The following is a 22963-nucleotide window of genomic DNA, read 5'->3' as shown; positions in this document are numbered from 1 at the left end:
GTCTCTCCTCATCAACATGAACAGTTGAAATGAGCCTGGGAGGTTTTCATCAGCCCGTTTATTCATTCAGCTTGGATTAGGGTTGGATTAGTTCTGTGTGTTTACCTCCAGGAAAGATGAAGAAGATGAGGCGGATAATGGACCCGCCACTTTTCTCACCCTAAATAAAGTAATGAATCAATTTGGTTCCTTTCAGCCGTGTTATTATTCCTCTTGCAGTGTCGTTAATCAGCTGATGTTCATTTTAGGAGGTAGACGTGTTTTTTTAATATGTCGCTGATTTTACATATTCAGACTCAGACTTCACTGCTGACTCGTTTCCTTTCTTAAATGTTTTTACAGACTCTGATTCAGCCTCTGGAGTTTTGTTTGTTGCATTCCTGATGCTTTTGATCTCACTTGTGCATACATTAACATGCTGGTGTCGGCACATAACACCAATCCTTCAACGCTGGATTTCATTATGTGTGTCGCTAATGAGAGTCAATGAAAACAGCGAGGGCTCTGATGCATTCTGTGCATGCAGTTTACATGATCTGGGTTTAATTACTGTGGGTGAGGGTGTGTGGGGGTACAGGGGCCGTGTGGGGGTACAGGGGCCGTGTGGGGGTACGGGGGGCGTGTGGGGGTACGGGGGGCGTACGCTGTGCATTAGAGATGAGGAGGTGAGTCATGGCCTGCAGACATTCGTCCAGTGGGAGGACAAAGAGGTGGACAGGCTGGTGAAACAGGGCTGGACGTGTTGCAGAGACAGAGGAGGCTGTGAGGAGGTAGAAAAAAGTGTAATACTGGCTGTGTGTTTGTGTGGAAGGAAGGTAGTGAGGCATCTGACTGCATTAAATCTCTGAATATCATCCGATGTCTGACAGAAACATCCTGTCATGTGCAAAATGTCTGCTTCATGTTTCTGTGCCAACAAATAGTCAATTCAAACAAGTTTTTATTTTTTCATTTTGATTTCTGCAAATGTTTTTATAATAACTTTGGCCTAAATATATTTTTCTATCAACCTGTAAGTTGTTGTCTGCTGGGCTTAAAAACTCGTAATTACATCAGAAACGGGATATTTTACATTTTGACAGAGATCACTATTTTTTCACTGGTGCAATGCATGCTGGGCCGATGAGGCGGACAGTTTATGGTGGACCAGGGTCTGTAAACAAAGAACTCAAGATGACGGAGGCTGATGATGGCCGCCCACAAAACGTCTTTATGTGTCGTTAAACACGAGATCTTTGCCACAGCCAATGTGATCAGCTTCTGATCTACTGAACTGTTATCAGAGCTAACAGCATCTGATAACATTAGCTAGAGCTAACTCCATTAGCAGGAGCTAACTCCACTAGCAGGAGCTAACTCCATTAGCAGGAGCTAACTCCACTAGTAGGAGCTAACTCCACTAGCAGGAGCTAACCCCACTAGCAGGAGCTAACTCCATTAGCAGGAGCTAACTCAACTTGTAGGAGCTAACTCCACTAGCAGGAGCTAACTACACTAGGAGCTAACTCCATTAGCAGGAGCTAACTCCACTAGCAGGAGCTAACTCCATTAGCAGGAGCTAACTCCACTAGCAGGAGCTAACTCCATTAGCAGGAGCTAACCCCACTAGCAGGAGCTAACTCCACTAGCAGGAGCTAACTCCACTAGCAGGAGCTAACTACACTAGCAGGAGCTAACTACATTAGCAGGAGCTAACTCCACTAGCAGGAGCTATTGTGAAATTAGAATAAATTGGAAGTTAATGAATGAAAGTGACAGTGTTTGTAACAAACTGTTATAATAATGTAATAATGTTTTGATTTGATGCTAACTGGAAACAGCTTGAGATTTTTTCTGACTCTCCTCTTCATCCGTTTGTTTCTCCTCGTCTTCCTTTCAGCATGTTTATTAAACAAACTATTATTTTTAACAATAGCAGGTGTGATTTCCTTCCTCTCATTCTGTGCACTAAGGACTTTGCAGCAGGTGCATATCAAGCTGAATGTTCACCTGCCTGCCCATAATCCTTGCATGATGGTCTCTGCATGCACAGACTGGACTGTGAATAAATAGGTATGAAAAAGTGTCGCCATGGAAACGACAGATAGCAATCATCCAGCATTTTGGTTTATAAGTTGATATTATTGCCAACATTATTTTGAAGTGCTCCCCTTGCTGCTCGACGTGTTTCTGGAACCCAATTTGTTTCTAAATGGTTCTTCAGTAAAAGCCGCCTGGCGTCACATTAATGTGGCGTAAATAATTGAATACTGTGGCATGTTCTGAAACCTGGGAGCTGAGAGGGATTCGCTCTGCGTTGTTAGAGTCCACCCGTCACACTGGGTTAGGATGTTGAGCTGAATCACTGCGTCATCCCGGAGAAAATCACATCGTCTTCCTCCAGCTTCTGACTCCGACTAAAACACTCCTGAGAACCGAGCGAACGGTCTTGTTAGGATTGTTGGGAATATAACATCAATAAGAACAAATGAACTATTTTGGAATTTAGGTGACAGACATTTGAATCCAACAGACAATATATCAAAGAAAAAAAACCACAAAATATATTTATATTCAGAAGATGATGTTCCTTATTGAGCCTGTAAGTCCCTTCAGGTTATTATTATCAGAATTAATCCGAAAAGAGGTCAGGTTGCACTGCCGTTGGAGCCTCTTCAAGCATTTAGTATGAAGTGGTGAGTGAACCTTCATCAGAGCAAACAGCTTGTCCATTACGTGGCATGAAATTAAAATATTTTATTATTGGGTTATTGTTGATAAGCAAAATAAGACTTCTTTAGTTTTTTCTAAGTTTTGTTTAGAACAGGGACAATGTGCAAAAAACATTAACAAAAGGCTTAAGCTAGTTTCCATCTGTACTCACTGAGCAGGTGAGTTTATAAAACAGTTTAATATAAAATATTCACTGAAGGTTTTAATATATCCTATGTACAATCACTTAGGTTGCTTACTTTTAAATTTAATTGAAATATGAACTTTCTTTGCATGAGTAGGAACATTTTAATCTGCTTTTCTAAGTAAACACCTCCTACTTTTAATCCATCAACTAATTGATTTTCACACATCTTGTAATTATGACCATGAAAAGCAACTTTCTGCATTTTTTGAATTAACCGTGTTGATCTGCCTTCGGTTTGACAGCTAATCTGTTTTAAATGAAGCTTCATGTTTTTATTCCTGATTCTTTGTTTTCCTCTAAAGTACTTTGAATTACCATGTGCATGAATTGCTGCCTTTAAAAGTTTACAGGAAGCCGAGCATGAAGCATTCTTTCTGTCTGCGTAACAAGCAGGAATACTTCGGCACGTGTCTGGCACATTGTGCTGCTGAGGTTTTATTATTGCTCTGCAGACCCTCCACTCTCTAATTAGTGTGTGGTGTAGTGAGGTCTAGCCACACTCACAGCATGGTTCAAGGTGTGTTTGAGATTAAGAGAGACAGTAAGTCCTTTCATGTAGCTGCTGGGAAATATTGGATGTTAACGGCCAACAGGCAGCAGTGGGAGCCACTGGGTCCATGTTGAATTTGCTGAGGTGAAAAATGAAAAACGAGAGCAGAGAGGAAGGTCAGGACTGTAATGTAATGGCTTTCTGCAGTCGAAAACATTTGCATGTTTATCAAATAGGTTTATTTGAGACCGACGCATTAACAGACTGAACAGAAGAGCAGTTTTTACAGCATGAGCTGGTTTTAAACAGCACATCTAAAAATGTTAGAAAGTGAAATAAGTAATTTAAAATACATACAAATACAAATAAAGCAATGAAATCTAAAAACACGACAATAAAACATTAAGCGTTCAGTTCCAGAGTTTTTTAACATTGAAACTGGTTACAGTTTCCTTTGATAGGGAGTCGGTTCCAGGTCCAAATCCTCTCAGATAGAAAACTGTGAGTTAAAGTGGAATCATATTTATTTTACTGGATGGAACCGTAAAGTAAAAAACGTTCCAGTAGATCTAATGCCCTATGATTTCTGTATGCTGTCACGTAATGTTTAAACATTTAAACATTGTTTTTATTCCCCCAGCGAGGTTTAGGTTTGAGCATCACATTGTGCCAACGCTTATGAAAGCAGCATTTCCTTCTACTTTAGCACCCATCGATGTCTGCAGGTCATTTTCTGAGCCGGGGGGAAGAAGTGCTGCCTTTCTTTCACACATCGTGACTAATGGAGCCTCCCCTCCCACCTACAACAAGCAATATGTGCTTTTAGTCGATTCAGATGAGCTTTGTGTTTAGACTCATCTCACCAGTTTATCACTGGACTCATCCAGCCCTTCGGCCCACTGCATGCTTTTTATTTTTACTTAATATTTACTTTTGGTTATGTTTTAATGATAATATCTGAGTTCTTATCAAATGAACTCAAACTTAAAATAGATATGCATGTCATCAAGCTAAAGAGCAGTTAGTTCCTGAAATGAAGGGGATGTAGCAGGAGCTGCACATTTCAGACATTTTCAGACTTAAACTGCTCTATTAACATCTGAGAAATGATCTGTTAACGTCGGCTGTCATTTTTTCCAGTTTTAGTTTCTGAATTAGAAGTTGAAGGACAAAAAGAGTCAAAGTCAGTCAAGAACTTTCTCAGCACTGGAAGGTGTGAGAGGGAGGTCGCCTGCAAACGACCCAGTTCTGCCACTTCTGACCTCAAAATGACGCAACTTGGAATTACAAAAATAAATTTGCTAAATGGAAAAGTCATTTTAAAACTAACATTTTTTGGTGGAAGGTTTTTGTGCTATGAGGTTTTCTGGCTGTATTGTCATGTGATCAACAGCTGGATGTTGCTACTGCTGGAAAAGACAAAGAAGACGGCAGGAAGTGGTAGAAAGATGATGGCGTCGCGTTTTTATTTTTAATGACTTATTGCATAAATTGATGATTTTAACTATTTTTTATTTAATGGAAACAACATGAAATAAAAACTGTGTTTCAACATTAGCAGAATACCAACTAAGTTTTGTGCTCATTGTAGTGGAAACAGCTGCTGATGAAAACACGACTGGCAGCATCCACCCTCCTGGATGGAGCAACTCATCCATTGCTGTAAGGAGATTGTCTCTACAGCAATGGATGTGTTGCTACATCCACCACACACACATCCACACAATCTCTTTACAGCAGTCACTGTAAAGAGACTGCTCTCTGATTAAATGTCAGACAGTGAAGGTTTAATTATGTGTCTTTTTGCAGAGTGTATGTAAATATCTGGTTTCCTCTGCAGCCTAAAAGACAACAGCTTAACAGAGAAGTGCTGAGTCATCGTTAGTGTGGGTAAGAAAGTGGCAGCTTCTTCAGCTTCTTGATCCTGGAAAGAGTCAAATTTATTTATATCAACAAATATTAAACCTTCAAAACCAAGACAATTCTGAACACCTCACTGTGAATATTAATTTGATAAACGAAAGAGGTTCATTTGTATTTTTTTCAGTTAAAAGTTATGATTTGTCCTTTTATATATAGTGTAAATGATGATTTCAAAATTTCCCCTCCAGATAAAACTTCCCAGTTTCCCTTCCTGTTTTTGAATCATTTTCTGATTTGTTTTGTGAGAAAGTGGGCGACTCCAGAACCGGCTTCTGGACTCCAGATACGACCAGAGCTGAGTCGGGATTCTTCATCCCGTTGCTCCTGCGCGTCTCTTTCTCAGAAAGAAGCCGGTTCTTTGTGACGTCTCTGGCCAGATGCGTCGCCTTTCTTCTGCTCCCCACCCGGCTTTATTCCTGGGAGGGGGGTCGCTCGGTGTCAGAACCGAGATCCTCTGCAGAGTTCGGCCATTGGCCACTTCCTCTCTCTCCGGCCCTCCCCTTCATCCAACACAATGGGTCTGCTTGTCCAGGCGACACACACTCTCAGACATACACACCCACAGAGGAGGCTCAGGTCCTCCGCCTTGTGCCGCGTCTCCACTGGAATGTGATCGTTTTCTCTTCACCATAAAGAGGAAAACCGAAGCCAACGAGGAACTGAGCTGGAGGGCGAGTCACTTTATCAGTTTGCTGAAGTGTGTGTGTGTGTGGTTGTGTGTGTGTGTGTGTGTGTGTGTGTGTGTGTGTGTGTGTGTGTGTGTGTGTGTGTGTGTGTGTGTGTGTGTGTGTGTGTGAGGCCAATCTGAGGGAGGGAAGATGCAACCAATGCGGTGAGGCAGCAGTTTAACACGATGAGGCTGAACCTGCCAGCCTGAGCGTCAGAGCGCTGACAGAGGCAGAGGAAGAGAGAGGAAGGTCTCCTCGGTTCAGGATTCCTGTTTCATCCCTGGACTCAAACTGGACTCAACCTCCGCTAAGGTCAGTGCCTCCATCTGTTCACCCAGCAGCACCGGCAGGCTGCAGGAGACGCACAATGCAAATCCTGGCGCCGTTACTTTCCCCATCCGCACAGGGAGAAAGCGCTGGCTTTGGCTTTCTGCTCACTGAGAAACATTACCTGCTCAGGGCGACAAAGGGAGGGACTCCCGAGACAAAAGACAAGCCGCTGATCTCTCCACAGATGAGGCAGGTGCTGCGGCGCGGCGTGGCGTTGTTGGCCGTGGGTGTCTGTGGCAGCGTGTGGGTCGTCTGAGCTGCAGTTCTGCACCGACTGGAGAGGACTATTCATTTTGTTTAAGGCGATATTGAATCAGCTGCAGTCGGTCTCAAGATATACTGCAACACACACACACACACGCCCACATATCTTTGCACATAGAGGCTCCTGATTTCAGTTAACTCTGTTTGCCTCGATTGGTGTAATCGACCTCAGCTGGCCGGAGCTGCAGGAAAATATGTGTGTGTGTGTGTTTGGCTACATGCTTCTGCGCGTGTGTGTAAATACTGTGGATCAGTCTTTAATCGTTGATCTTTCACAAAACAAAACTATGATTTTAAAAGTAAATTTGTCATCTTAAACAGTCAGATAATCTCACAGAGGAGGAAGCAACTTCCTGATTCCTTTAAAAGCAAAGAAAATGACTCGGCAGTTATTTTATTAGACCCAGATATTTCTAAAAATGTCATTAAATGGATTTTTCTCTTGTAGTCGAGAATTCAGTGGTGGACTTTGCTAACTAAAATGTTAGCTGCGCTAAATAATAAAGAGAGCAAATCATATCCATGTGATCCACGAGGATGAGGTCAGAGATTCCCCAGGTTCAGGTGTTTGAGACGTCCAGAGGAGGAAGTGAAGCAACAATGTTTGATTAATTTCTGCTCTTTTGACAAACATTTTGACGAGATTGAACTATTTTACTCTTCCAATGTGGAGTGACAGAGAGGAAGAGCGCGGCAGATGTCACGGTCGGTCAGTGGAGAAGGGATGAGATATTCAGTTACAGAACAGGAAAAAAACTTGTAAAAGTACACAGACCGCGCTCACAATAAAAAGTGCAGGCGGGTCCATTCACCCCTCTCAAAAGTGCTGGGGGGTCAAAGTCTGCTCATCAAATTTTAGCTAGCTTTGCTGCAGTCTCATTAAACTTACAGAAAGAGCGCCAAGCCGCCAAATAAAAGTAAACTGACCAATAGCATTTAGGAGTGTGTCCACCCCCACAGATGCATGCAGATGTGGGGGCAGATGTGACATTTTGACACATAATTTTTATTTTATTCCACAATGTCATGGAATAAAAGGGAAAGAGAATAAAAAGAATAACTATCATATTTTTCTCTTTTTTTCTACACAGTGTGCACAGCTGATTTTCTAAGTTAGCTAAAGAGCTAAATGAAAAGTTAGCTCCACTGTTATCCATATCCACCACTGGAATCCTTACTTTTCATATTCCCTCACTGTAACTCAGGCTAATATCTCTGCAGAATCACTGTACTGCCTCTTCCACTCCGTTTCCCACTCATTTATTCTACTTTCCTAAACGTAACAGTCATATTCTGTGTGTCAACAATATTGAGTTGACATTCTATTAGGTTTTCTGCTGTTTCCTCAAAGCTCAAGAAAAGGTTGAGAAAAATACCAGCAAAGTTTCCGTTGAGAAACTTCCTCCTTTTTCATGCAGAGGTTTCATTGTTTTTAACAGGATAACACTGAGAGGGCATTTCTTCTCATTTAAGTGATGGATTGTTGTAGAGTTGATTTGAAATAACAGCTCTAATCAGCAGGAACCAGCTGTAAGAGTCAGGTAGATGGAAAAACAGGTAGATTTATCTCAGATCATAACAGTTTGTTCACAAAGTCTGAACCGTCACCCTTTAAAGAAACTTTTCCTCGTCTCTGCAGAGATGATACAACTACATAGATGTCTCTACGTCTGTTTCCAGGACGCTGTGGAGACGTTTCAGACATCCATGTTATAGGATGATGTTGACTATGAAAGCTGCGTCTCTTTTCTTTATTGATTCTGCCTGTCAGCAGCTTCATCGTCTGTTTTCATCCTCGTCACTTTGTCTGTTTCACGGGTTTTCATTATTCTCTGACTGGTTTGCCTTCAGGTGATCATGCTGTCGTTTTGTCCTCTGTGGGCTGAGGTCTGTCTTTCTGAGTGTCCTCTGACACGTCAGAAATGCTGATGCTGCTTGACACTTTACTCCACTATCAGATTAGCTGCTGTGTCCATGAGAACAGAAGATGACAGATGACTGCATGTGTACTTTCAGTTGTTCAAATCATTTTCTGCAGGCCAAATTGGGGAAGAAAGAGCTCACATTTAGCTGCAGAGGAAGTTTGAGTTGTTCTGAATGTTAATCATTGGCTGTTGTCATTCTCTTTCTGCCTGGCTGCTTGCTCCAGCCTTGGCATCCAGCCCATCTGCAGGCTTACTTTCAGGATTGCGGGGTTGCCGCTGCATTGGCAGCTTGTGCTGAGAATATGGCTCCAGCTCTCAGTCAGAAGGCCTCATTCATGCTGAGCACAAAGATGCTGTTTGAGAACGAAGTTGCTGTGCAGTTTGACTGGCATTATGTTCCTCATTTACTTCAGATGTAATGCAGTGAGCCAAATCTTATGAATTTCTCCTGATCCCAGTTTTCTCTTATCAACTCAAGACAAAAGAGACATTTGAAGAAACTCACAGAAAGTTCTATTTAGTTTGTTCTGAATCTCTTTCTTTAAAATCTCATTCTAGTCTTCCAACAGTTGTTTGTCAACAGGTAGAGGTTGTTTTGTGCAGCAATAATTAAGTTTTTTTTGTTGAAATAAATGTCATTTGTGTCAGCAAAGAATACCTGTAAAATGATGTCATTGTGATTTGGAGAAATACAGAAATAACTTGGATAAAGTAGTGCAAATGTTTCCAAAATTAGCTTGTAGCATCAGTGTTGGACAATGTCTCCCACATGCATGACACTGCTGCAGAGCCAGAGAGCTCCTCCAGTGTCAGACAGCTGCATCCCTGGTGCACAAGGAAGCATGATGGCAGATCCTTCCTGCAGAACCACCACTGCTCCAAAAGTCCCAGCTGTTATTTTCAGTTCTTCCATCTTCTGCAAATAACCTGCTGTCATTTCTTTATGCTCAGCTCGCACATTTCTTAAATAATTCTATGTAGTTGCACTTTTACTTTAAACTGAGTATCTACTTATCAACAGCACAGTATCATTTTGTTGTGAGTTTGCTCTTACTGTACAGTCTCTTGTTTTTATTTTCAGTTTTTCTATTTTTTACCTTCGTTGAATCTTCAGGCCTCCATTTACTGATTACATAATTTATATTCGCATCACTTGCCTTTCTTTGCTGCTTCCACTTGATCCCTGCAAACACACCAAACACGCTGGCAGATCTGTGACTTTTTTAATTATATTTAAATATTTGTTTATGACAGACTTATATATATTCAAATAAATCATGTGCTGTAATTTGACTGTACATTATTATCTGTAAACTTGATATGCTACTGGTTCTAATGTGACAGGACAGGTTATGACCCCAGATTAAACTGAAAATAGCATGAAGGAGTATATATATATATATATATATATATATATATATATATATATATATATATTTTTTTTTTTTTTTTTGTAGAGAAAACTGGCTTTTGATCAGATTTAAGAAAAACTCCAGTGCAAAACCTGCAGATGCAGAAAAGAGCAAAATTAGCAGAAAGCAGAAAAAAGTGGACATTATAATAGATGTGATGCCACAAGGTTTCTTTGCTGTATCCACTCGCGTGTTTTAGAGGAAAATAAAAACTTCCACAGCGCTCCGAAATAAGGATGCAAAACAAAAATTTATTCCACAGTTTTGTGAGATATCCTTTACAAGAGCAGTTGTATCTTATCTAACCTTCACAAACAACTACGGTTGAAAAACCGTGTGGCTCTGTAGATAAACTAGAAGCGCCTTTCCTTTCTTTCTTGTTAACGCTACAGCGTCCACACCTCATTTGCATAAATTGCGAAATGGACACTTAAACTATAAACATACAACTTAAAATAAAACACTCATTGACAACAAAACATTACAAAATTAGCTACATGCAGTACTAATAATTCTTCCTAAACTTAAACAAATTCACTTATTAAATTACATATTAAACAAAATGTTTTAACAATAACTGAATATTACTTCACATTAACTTGGCCTCCACATTCCGGCCCCTAATTGTGACCCTTATTACACAATTACCAACTTAAAACTTGTGGAGCCAAAGTACTCAAATGCCATTCAACAAAAACAAATTAAAACAAACTTCTCAGTCTCTATATGAATGACTGCTTCAGTCCGCTTCCTGTAAAAGACAAATCTTCGTTATGGGTCTGTCCAACATGCTTGTCTTGGTTTTGATTTTCACTTGACGCACCATTCCTGTCTTGTCAGAGATGGTTTGGATTATCTTCCCTGTAACCCAAGAATTGCGTGGAGCTGTGTCATCAACAATAAGCACAATGTCTCCAACTGCAAAGTTGCGAGACGGACGGTTCCATTTTTGCCTTTCCTGAAGTAGTGGCAAATATTCTCGTGTCCAACGTTTCCAGAATATTTCTGACATATGTTGTACTTGCTTCCATCTCCTTCTTGCGTAGATATCTTGTTTATCGAACAGTCCAGGAGGAAGAGATGGTTTAGTTTTCAGAAGCAAGAGGTGATTAGGAGTGAGTACCTCCAAATCGTTTGGATCACTGGACAACTTAGTTATTGGCCGACTATTAATAATAGCTTCCGCCTCACACAGAAGTGTGTGTAGGCCCTCCTCATCCAGTGTCTGCAGTTGTAGCGTGACATTTAAGATTTTCTTCACCGACTTTATTAATCTCTCCCAGACGCCGCCATGGTGGGATCCTGTGGGAGGATTGAACATCCATTGAATGCCTTGTTGTTGAAGGTGGTCTTCAATCTTGGACACATTCCATTCATTAATGGCTCTTTTAAGTTCACGCTCTGCACCGATGAAATTCGTTCCATTATCAGAACGAAGGATCTTTACTTGGCCTCGTCTAGCAATAAAGCGACGAAGGGCGTGAATAAAGGAATCCGTATCCAGTGAGGCTGCCATTTCCAAGTGTATCGCACGAGTGGTTAAGCAGGTGAAAATGACACCATACTTCTTCACCACACTTCGTCCACGTTTAATCTCAAACGGACCAAAGTAGTCCACGCCACAGTTAGAAAATGGTGGGTCATCTGGCAGAACTCTGTCTTGAGGAAGGTCTGCCATTTGTTGCTTTCCTACAACTCCATGCGCACGTCGGCAGACATTACACTTGGAGAGTATCTGTCTCACTGCAGTGTTGGCACCAGGAACCCAATATTTTGTTCTCAGCTTTGAGATTACATGATTACGACCACAATGCGCCAAGTTCTCATGAATTTCTTTGAGGATAAGCTTTGTGACGTGTAGATCCTTACTTAAGATTGCTGGGCGCCTTGACTCTTCCGGTAGTGCAGCTTTCCTAAGTCGTCCTCCAACTCTGAGAATGCCTTGTTCAAGTACTGGATTCAGTTTGAAAAGAGAACTAGTCCTTTTCACTCCCTGACCTTTAGAAAGTGCAGTAATCTCTTCGGAAAATGCCCTTGCTTGACAAAAGCGAACAATTGCTTCTTCAGCTTTTGCAAGGTTCTCTATAGTATGTTTCTTGTGGTTTGCTTGAAACAGGCTTTCCTTGAAACCTCTCATTTCCTTTTCAACTTCAGATTGAGATTTCACAGCAATTAACTCTTTTCTTTTGCGACACAGTTGCAGTAGAATACTCTTAACTTTAAGCATCCACGCAACTGCCTTTTTTAGTCGAAACCAGGATGAGAAGTACTGCAGGAATTCTTGCAATACATCTTTACGTTCCTTAACAGTGTGAGCACAAATCAGTGTACTCTTCACCTCTGGGTCTTCTGTAGTCAGATCTCCAATAGTATGCACACACTCTGGCCATTCGTCCATGTGTTTAACAAGAAAGCCCGGCCCCTGTAACCATACATGGTGGTGAATGAAGCTTTCTGCCTTGAGTCCTCTGGATGCGCAGTCAGCGGGATTCAATGAGGTGTTGATATACCTCCATTGCTGAGGATTGGAGCACTTCAGGATGACATCCACACGATTAGCAACAAATGTGCGGAACCTACTAGTTTGGTTGTTGATGTATTTCAGTACCGTGGTACTATCTGACCAAAACACAGATGGTTGGAGTGGAAGTTGCAGCTCTGATGTTAGAACATTGTCCATGCGTGCTGCCATGGCTGCTGCAGTAAGTTCCATACGTGGAACCATTACCGACTTAAGTGGGGCCACTCTTGCTTTCCCTAACATGAATGCACAATGAACTTCGTTACTGCTATTCTTCTGTAGCAAGTAGCTAACTGTGCCATAGCCTTCTTCACTGGCATCAGCAAAATGTTGCAGCTGGTTGTATACTGACTGTCCAAATCCTACAGGTTTACAACATCTTGGAACATTTATGTTCTCCAGCTGGTGGAGCTGGGTCTTCCACTCGAGCCACTTATGAGCCAAGTCTTCAGGTATGATGACATCCCATCCAACCTTCCGCCTGCAAAGCTCTTGCAGAATCTTCTTAACTTGAAGCATAACTGGTGACAAGATACCCAATGGGTCGTAGACGGAGCTCACAATAGAAAGGATGTTCCTCCGAGTAGGAGCCTTGTCTGGCATTATGATCTTGAATCTGAAGCTGTCAGACTGAATACACCATTGGACTCCCAACGCTCTCTCTAGAGGAAGCATATCCTGCTCCAGGTCCAGATTTTTAACTTCCGTTGCCCTCTCTTCTTCTGGAATAGCTGATAGTACTGCTCTGCTATTGCTAATCCATTTTGTGAGTCTGAATCCACCTCTATAACATACCGCTCTTAGGGTGTGGTACAACTGGATGGCTTCCTCTTCTGAGCTCACAGACTTTAAACAATCATCTACATAGAAGTTGTGTAGTATTGTGTCAACTGCTTGATTGTTGGCCTGGTCTCGGTTGTCTTCGGCACATTTGCGGAGAGCGAAACTAGCACAGCTTGGCGACGAAGTTGCGCCAAAAATGTGAACCACCATCTTGTACTCCACCATTTTCTGAGTAGTGTCGCCAGATTCCCACCACAGAAACCGTAGAAGGTCTGAATCTTCATTAGGTACCTTTACTTGGTGAAACATTGCTTCCACATCTGCCATAACTGCCACCTCTTCTTGCCTGAATCTGATAATTACTCCAAGCAGAGTACTCGTAAGATTTGGTCCTTGTAATAACTGGTTGTTTAGAGCGGTGCCTTTGTACGACGCTCCACAGTCAAAAACCACTCTAAGTTTGTGTTTCTTAGGATGGTAGACTCCGTGATGTGGCAGATACCAAACCTTCCCATCGTCACGATCAAGGTCTTCTTCTGGAACTTTCACCGCGTAACCTTTTTCTATAATATTACTCATGAAACTTGAGTATTCAGTGTGAAAGGAAGAGTTCTTCTCCAATTTCCGCCTTAGGTTTAAGGCACGTTGCTCTGCCACTTTACGGTTGTTAGGCATCCGAATATGCTTGTTCCGTAATGGCAAAGCAATACTGTAATGTCCATCCACAATGGTAACTGACTGTGTTGCAATATCCAAAAACTGCAAATCTTCCCTTGACATTTCCTGTTTCTCATTTCTTTCACACTCAGGAAAGTCACTTTTAAACTGCTGACTCCACAGTTCGTCCAATCTGCTTACTGATATGCGATTTGCTGAAACTTGAATCAACCCTTGCGTTGCACTTTGTAAAATGTGTCCTTGGAGGGGTTCGCTGATGGTCCAACCAAGCCTGGTTCTCACAGCGTATGGACCTCCCCTTTCACTTGCAATAACCTGCCAAGGTTCCATGGCTTTAGGAGCATTAGTCCCAATCAGAAGTCCAACCTTTGCTTCAATCTTAGGTATTGACACCTGCTGAAGGTAGGGCCATTTGTTTCACGTAATCTTGTGAAGGAATGTTACAGATAGAAGCAGGGATGTTGCTGTGACTGAACATTTCTGGCAGCTCGAAAAAATCATTATTGTCTAAGCTGCTTATTTCCAACCCAGAAACCACGTGACTACTGACGACATTTTCTTCTCCCATTGTTTTCAGCAAAATGTTCATTTTTTGCCTGAAAGATTGAGTTCATGCATCAGCTCTTCAGTACAAAAACAAGCTGTACTGCCTGGGTCTAGAAATGCATAGGTGTATGTCACCTTTTGACCTCTTTTTAGTTTGACTTTGACTGGAACTATCGCCAATATGTGTTCTGGTTTCTCTGCACCATAAGTGGGTGCATCCATTTCCACAAATCCATTCACAACTGACTCTGTCGGTTGTTCCTCTCCCTCTCTTGTTGCCACTTCAGGCCCTGCCTCGTTATTAACACAACTGGGCCTTTTCTTTATGTGTAATACTGTGGGATGGTATTGCGCACAAACCTGACAGCTGGCCTTTTCTTTGCATAAATTACTCATGTGTCCCTTTTTAAGACAGCTAAAACACAATCCTTTAGTTTTCAAGAAATCAATCTTTTCCTTGTGAAGTGACTTCCTCATCTTCTTACATTGTTCCATAGTGTGCTCCTCACCATGACAGAAGAGACAAGGTTTGGAAAATGCACACGTCTGGTTTCTGCTGACCTTTTTCTCTGCCTTGGTTTGTGTGTCCTGTGTAGTGGTAATAGTTGCAGCTGTGGTGAATCCCTTTTTGAAGCCACTTTTTCTTTGCAACCTTTCATCCACCTGTCCTTTAACTTGAAGCTTTAAGGTGCTGTCCTTTATGTCACCAAACAGGGGATGTAAAACTTCTTTGGCCTGTTTATTGACAAAATCCACCAGATCGGCAAACTTGACTCTGCGCTTTTCTTTGTCCAAGATTCCACAAGCATGCGATCTCCACCTTTCTCTCAATTTATATGGGAGCTTGGCAATGATGGCACGCATGTTGGCTGTGTTGTCCAACTCCTCCATATACTCTACATCTGCCATTGCATTACGACATCCAGTGAGATATAGTCCGAATGCATGAAGAGCCTCTCCATCGTCAGCCTTGATGGTTGGCCAACCAAGAGCTTTGTTAACGTATGCCACCGATATCTTGTAGGTGTTGCCAAAGTGCTCTTCCAAAAGTCTCTTAGCTTCCTTATACCCACGCGTTGGTTCCATATGAAGACAACGTCTTACCAATTCTCGTGGCTGTCCACTTGTATACTGTTCCATGTAGTACAGCCGGTCTTTGTCGCTTTCGGTTTTATCCTCCACCCCATGTTCAAATGCCCGAATGAACAGCCGATACTCTAATGGGTCCCCTTTAAAAACGGAAATGTTCTGAGGGGGCAATGCTGCCAACTTCTGCTGCTTTGTTAGCACTTCGACTACATCCTGCAGGGCACTTGGCGTCTGTGCTGGATGAGAGGTAACCACGCGTGTTTGCTGCATGTTTTGGACAACGTTATTGTTCTGAATTTGACCCTCTTGTGTTGGGAAAGGATTATTTGACTGCTGCTGAGCAAACAAATCTTCAGCTCTGTGAGAAGTCACATAGGAGTTCATTCCATCCACTTTGAATGCACGACTGGATGCCTTAGATGAACACACTTCATATTCTGATAGGATCTTCATCTTTGCCTCATTTGCTGCTAGAGCTGTTTGTATTTCTAGCTCCTCCCTTTCAGCTTTGAGTTTAGCCTCTCTTTCCTCCAGTAAGTGTCTTTGTTTCAAAGATGATGCCTGAACCAACAACTTAGCTCGTTCCAACTCTGCTTTCATTCGTGTGGAAGAGGCAGTCGATGATGCACAAGAACCACGTTCAGAAGAGCTCTTATGACTTCTTTTTGACAAAGATGCATTAGATACGCTGTCGAATGGATTAATCTCCTCGTCACATTTTTCAGCCTCTGCTGTGTTCTTAGCCTTTCCATCAATCCAAGCCAAAGCTGTCTCTGCAAAAGCCTTGAAAGAATCAGCCTTAGGTTCAAACCAGTTTTCTTGATCCAATTTTAAATCCTCTTCTGACATTTGTTGGAGCAGCTCCTTCACGTTTGTGTTCAAACCACAAAACTCTCCAAACAGTCTATTAAATTCTTTCATTAACTGGTTTGCTTCAGTTAAGCTGATATCATCTTCAGTTTCAATCAGCTGACGCACCTGATTCACTGTGCCTGTTAACTTTGCTAACTTGGCTCTTCGTAAACCAATTGCACGCTGCAACTTTTCCTCCATAGCTTTAGGTGTGAGTTTTACTGCTCTAGCTTCCATTGTAGCCACGATATCTTCATTTTCAACGTCCATGACATTAAATATCCAAACAGCAACAGCAGAAAACTCCCTTTCTGATCCGAAAAGCTTGCAGATTGTGTCGAAGAGCACTTAGCATCCACAATGACTCGGCAGTTTTTTTTTTTTTTTTGAAATGTTTCCGAAATGTTTACACTACTCACTTTTCTTCCAGCTTGTTTTGCTGCTTTAATCTGTCCACAGATGATAATTAATCCACAAAGCAGGTTTTTCAACGAAATGTGATGCCACAAGGTTTCTTTGCTGTATCCACTCGCGTGTTTGTAGAGGAAAATAAAAACTTCCACAGCGCTCCGAAATAAGGATGCAAAACAAAAATTTATTCCACAGTTTTGTGAGATATCCTTTACAAGAGCAGTTGTATCTTATCTAACCTTCACAAACAACTACGGTTGAAAAACCGTGTGGCTCTGTAGATAAACTAGAAGCGCCTTTCCTTTCTTTCTTGTTAACGCTACAGCGTCCACACCTCATTTGCATAAATTGCGAAATGGACACTTAAACTATAAACATACAACTTAAAATAAAACTCATTGACAACAAAACATTACAAAATTAGCTACATGCAGTACTAATAATTCTTCCTAAACTTAAACAAATTCACTTATTAAATTACATATTAAACAAAATGTTTTAACAATAACTGAATATTACTTCACATTAACTTGGCCTCCACAATAGAACCTGTGGCTTTTATTTAAATATTCTGCATAAGTATTGGGTAAAAAAAAAAAGTTTCTAAAGTAAACAGCTAAAAGATGCTCGTAAGCAAAAAATACCTCATTAACATTCAAGTTTCACCGTTTAGTTAGGAATATGTAAAATCTGAAGGAAATAGTGGTGGGACTGTAATCTTGCTGCTGAACTAATGAATAAATAACCATAAGAGCTGAAAGTCAAAGATATTTCTGCTCTTTAACCATCAGATTGGAGCAAAGTGTTTTTCTATCATTCATGGATCTTTTTTAGAAATGCGGTTGCTGACATTAGCGTTAGCTGCTACATGTTCAGCTAACTCCTTTTAGCACAACTTTAGCACAACAATAGTCTCTTCCAGCGTCCCATCAGAACGGTTTGGAGCAGAGATGAACCCCAGAGGTCAGAGAGAAGCAGCTTCCACCGTTGCTGTTAGCAGATCTAGCTGGTGCGTCATATTAACAGGCTTACCAGAAACGACTAATACAAAGGTTCCCAAAGGAACCTGTGTGCAAAAACATAGTAATAATAATTAATTTAATTGATGTAATTAATCGGAATGAACTTGTTAAATATCAGTATCATCTCGATGTGCGTCTCTGTCACTCATCAGTCTCTAACCTGTAAATCCTCTCAGAGCCTCTTAAAGGAAACGCCGGCTGTGAATGCTTAGTAGCTCATTTGTGAACGCACTGGAGCGTTGGGACTCAGTCAGAGGGATCATTAGGCAGACAACATATTGATTGACACATATGGGAGCTCCTGTCCAGCAGCTGTGATCTGTTTTAAAAGGTGGACGGACCAATCGGCGTGGCTAGAGGAGACGGGCTGGTAGAAAACCAGACTAGAGACGCTGGTAGAAAACCAGACTAGAGACGCTGGTAGAAAACCAGACTAGAGACGCTGGTAGAAAACCAGACCAGAGACGCTGGTAGAAAACCAGACTGGAGACGCTGGTAGAAAACCAGTCTAGAGACGCTGGTAGAAAACCAGACTAGAGACGCTGGTAGAAACCAGTCTAGAGACGCTGGTAGAAAACCAGAGTAGAGACGCTGGTAGAAAACCAGTCTAGAGACGCTGGTAGAAAACCAGACTAGATACGCTGGTAGAAAACCAGAGTAGAGACGCTGGTAGAAAACCAGACTGGAGACGCGCTGGTAGAAAACCAGACTAGAGACCCTGGTAGAAAACCAGACTAGAGACCCTGGTAGAAAACCAGACTAGAGACCCTGGTAGAAAACCAGACTAGAGACCCTGGTTGAAAACCAGTCTAGAGACGCTGGTAGAAAACCAGACTAGAGACGCTGGTAGAAAACCAGTCTAGAGACGCTGGTAGAAAACCAGACTAGAGACGCTGGTAGAAAACCAGTCTAGAGACGTTGGTAGAAAACCAGTCTAGAGACGCTGGTAGAAAACCAGACTAGAGACGCGCTGGTAGAAAACCAGTCTAGAGACGCTGGTAGAAAAACAGACCAGAGACGCTGGTAGAAAACCAGACTAGAGACGCTGGTAGAAAACCAGACTAGAGACGCTGGTAGAAAACCAGACTAGAGACGCTGGTAGAAAACCAGACTAGAGACGCTGGTAGAAAACCAGACTAGAGACGCTGGTAGAAAACCAGACTAGAGACGCTGGTAGAAAACCAGACTAGAGACACTGGTAGAAAACCAGACTAGAGACGCTGGCAGAAAACCAGACTAGAGACGCTGGCAGAAAACCAGACTAGAGACGCTGATAGAAAACCAGACTAGAGACGCTGGTAGAAAACCAGACTAGAGACGCTCGTAGAAAACCAGACTAGAGACGCTGGTAGAAAACCAGACTAGAGACGCTGGTAGAAAACAAGACTAGAGACGCTGGTAGAAAACAAGACTAGAGACGCTGGTAGAAAACCAGACCAGAGACGCTGGTAGAAAACCAGTCTAGAGACGCTGGTAGAAAACCAGACTAGAGACGCTGGTAGAAAACCAGTATAGAGACGCTGGTAGAAAACCAGACTAGATACGCTGGTAGAAAACCAGAGTAGAGACGCTGGTAGAAAACCAGACTGGAGACGCGCTGGTAGAAAACCAGACTAGAGACCCTGGTAGAAAACCAGACTAGAGACCCTGGTAGAAAACCAGACTAGAGACCCTGGTAGAAAACCAGACTAGAGACCCTGGTTGAAAACCAGTCTAGAGACGCTGGTAGAAAACCAGACTAGAGACGCTGGTAGAAAACCAGTCTAGAGACGCTGGTAGAAAACCAGACTAGAGACGCTGGTAGAAAACCAGTCTAGAGACGTTGGTAGAAAACCAGTCTAGAGACGCTGGTAGAAAACCAGACTAGAGACGCGCTGGTAGAAAACCAGTCTAGAGACGCTGGTAGAAAAACAGACCAGAGACGCTGGTAGAAAACCAGACTAGAGACGCTGGTAGAAAACCAGACTAGAGACGCTGGTAGAAAACCAGACTAGAGACGCTGGTAGAAAACCAGACTAGAGACGCTGGTAGAAAACCAGACTAGAGACGCTGGTAGAAAACCAGACTAGAGACGCTGGTAGAAAACCAGACTAGAGACACTGGTAGAAAACCAGACTAGAGACGCTGGCAGAAAACCAGACTAGAGACGCTGGCAGAAAACCAGACTAGAGACGCTGATAGAAAACCAGACTAGAGACGCTGGTAGAAAACCAGACTAGAGACGCTCGTAGAAAACCAGACTAGAGACGCTGGTAGAAAACCAGACTAGAGACGCTGGTAGAAAACAAGACTAGAGACGCTGGTAGAAAACAAGACTAGAGACGCTGGTAGAAAACCAGACCAGAGACGCTGGTAGAAAACCAGTCTAGAGACGCTGGTAGAAAACCAGACCAGAGACGCTGGTAGAAAACCAGACTAGAGACGCTGGTAGAAAACCAGTCTAGAGACGCTGGTAGAAAACCAGACTAGAGACGCTGGTAGAAACCAGACTAGAGACGCTGGTAGAAAACCAGACTAGAGACGCTGGTAGAAAACCAGACTAGAGACACTGGTAGAAAACCAGACTAGAGACGCTGGCAGAAAACCAGACTAAAGACGCTGGCAGAAAACCAGTCTAGAGACGCTGATAGAAAACCAGACTAGAGACGCTGGTAGAAACCAGACTAGAGACGCTGGTAGAAAACCAGACTAGAGACGCTGGTAGAAAACCAGACTAGAGACGCTGGTAGAAAACCAGACCAGAGACGCTGGTAGAAAACCAGACCAGAGACGCTGGTAGAAAACCAGACTAGAGATGCTGGTAGAAAACCAGACTAGAGACGCTGGTAGAAAACCAGACTAGAGACGCTGGTAGAAAACCAGACTAGAGACGCTGGTAGAAAACCAGACTAGAGACGCTGGTAGAAAACCAGACTAAAGGCCCTGTTAGAAAACCAGTCTAGAGACGCTGGTAGAAAACCAGACTAGAGAGAGACGAGGACAGCAGCTGTGTTTCTAGAGACACACTCAGCATGTTCAAGATCACAGCACCTCTGTTTAAAGCAGTTCCTCCACTGGCCTGCCCTTGTTAGATACGGGCCAGAGAACATACTCGGATCATGCTAAGAGTTTATCTTCTCATGCTGAGCTGGGTGAAAGAAGCACGCTGGTAACCACTCAGGAAATGCATGACATCTGCTCTAGAGCTACATATTTGATGAGATTTTTTGTAGGCAAAACGTTTTCTCAGCTACATTAAGGATCGTCCTGATTCTGCTGCTCCTGTTCAGTCAGAGTCTCGTAACATTTGCATTCTTGACTCCAAACAAGCAGGTGATTCATGGCTGTGAAATTCCTTTCAGGTTCTGTTCAAAAAACAAAAGAAGGCAGAATTAGTGACGTCTAGAAACACAGAGCATCATTTAGCAGCCAGTCCTTCACCGTTTCTGTAGCCAGAGTAAAATTCATAATCATGCCCTTCAATCATTTAAGGGTTTTACATTTGAAAGTCTTCAGAGGTTTTAGTATGTGACATAGTCTAGAAATCCATTCAATATTGTTTTTTTTTCATTTTAAAATAAAACAGCAAAAATTGAATAACTGGTTGTTGTTGGGTTTTTTTTGTTAGTTTTAAAACTAAATTGGAAAAACAAAAATTGCAAAAAAACTATGGAATATTTTTACGTCTGCGTTGGAACCACACCAGACCAGACTGCAGACTGAGGCCGAGTGGCAGACCTGCGTTCGCTTTGTTCGGTTTGATGACGCTTTCGCATCTTCAGCAGCTTCCAACATAGCTACATGTTAAATCAACAACCATAAGTTTCCTTTTGTTTTTCCGTAGCTAAAGCAAAAATCAATCAACAATCCAGCTACAAGGCTGCAGTTCGGTTGTTTTACTATTCGGTTTTGAGAATGATTTTGTTTTGAGTCATGCACTCGTCTATAATCAGAGTCTCATCTGGTTGTTCTGAACATTTAAGATCTTCTAAAGGTCCATTTATTTTCTGTCTATCTCGTGTCGTGACAGAAAGCTGTCAGTCGTTGGTAATTATCCTGAGCGAATAGAGACGGACGCATCTGGACGCCGAGACGAGCCGATGTTTTCAATGCCAAGCATAAAAGCCTCAGTCGTGTGCTTACACACACACATTAGCATGATTAAAGGGGTGTGACTGAGCATGTTAATACTTCAACCCCCACTTATACATTATTTATACGATGCCTTCAAATAGCAGTTATCTCAAACCAGGGGAGCCATGAAAATGAAACAGAGGTAAATCACCCTTTTTACTTAGTGCTTTTAGTTGACAGCATTGGTGGGTTTTTGTGGTAAATATGTCTATTATTATATAGAAAGATAAGTGAAGAAATGAGTTTTGTGTAACTGTAAAGTTTCCACTGAGATTCGGCTGAAACTGGACCTTCAGGGAACAGAGTTGTGATGAACAGACAGAAATGAATCTGAGTTATTAACTGCTACGGTTGGTTCATATTCATCAGTCTCACTTCTCTATTGTTGCACCTGCATCGTCTCCTCCCCAGTAAAATTAGTGTTTAAACCTCGTCTTCTCATCATCCTCCCACTTCAACGGGACGATGACTCCTGGCTAATCCCCCAGAAAATAAACCATTATAAAGGCGTTGTCACCAGCAACATCTTCAAGGACAAAGCCTCCCTCCTCCCATCCTGCCTTTCACCTTGCGACTCTGGTTTCTAGGGAACCGGTTTGTGCAGTGACAGCGTTCAGGTACGCAGACTGGATGACGAACAGACTTGAACCTGGCAGCCAACAGGGAACATTGGGTTTGAGGAAAGGGCAGCGATTTCCTTGTAGATCCTAATAATAGTGATCCAAAAAGTGATTATGTGATGGAAGAACAGTGTGGTGATGACAGGACGGGGAAATCCCGTGATCTGAGGAGAAGACATGCAGGTAGATATACTTCCTTTTCTGTCTTTATGTTGTTTTACTGCTGCATCGACCAAACAGAGTCAGAAAACTTCTTATTTTTGTTCCACTCGTAGTCGGGTGAGAAAATAATCTTGAAGGAAATGCTCTGAACCAAAAATATCCCACACGCAGTGGTGAGGCGGTCTGTGAGGCCAGTCACCTGTAAAACATCCGAGACATGCAGCCTGTTTATTTTGCCATGTCTAATGCGAGATG

At 42.3% G+C, this 22963-nt stretch overlaps 1 protein-coding gene across 5 annotated transcripts in view; it reads left to right on the top strand.

Moving 5' to 3' along the window:
• Positions 1 to 22963, top strand: part of fgd4a (FYVE, RhoGEF and PH domain containing 4a) — a 64948-nt gene that overhangs the window by 10644 nt on the left and 31341 nt on the right. Inside the window, exon 1 of one of the 5 annotated variants that reach the window (XM_055033923.1) lies at positions 22568 to 22729. The exons of the other annotated variants lie outside the window; for them this stretch is intronic. Within the exon in view, the coding sequence (XP_054889898.1) occupies positions 22666 to 22729 (64 nt within the window). The 5' untranslated portion in view covers positions 22568 to 22665. Of the gene's footprint in view, positions 1 to 22567; positions 22730 to 22963 lie in introns of those variants that run through there. 5 annotated transcript variants of the gene reach the window in all.

Source organism: Poeciliopsis prolifica, unplaced genomic scaffold (assembly GCF_027474105.1).
Source record: "Poeciliopsis prolifica strain line A6 unplaced genomic scaffold, Auburn_PproV2 SCAFFOLD001, whole genome shotgun sequence".
Taxonomy (NCBI): domain Eukaryota; kingdom Metazoa; phylum Chordata; class Actinopteri; order Cyprinodontiformes; family Poeciliidae; genus Poeciliopsis; species Poeciliopsis prolifica.
The sequence above is the reverse complement of the archived record's forward strand: the minus strand, read 5'-3'. Positions and strand labels throughout refer to the sequence as shown.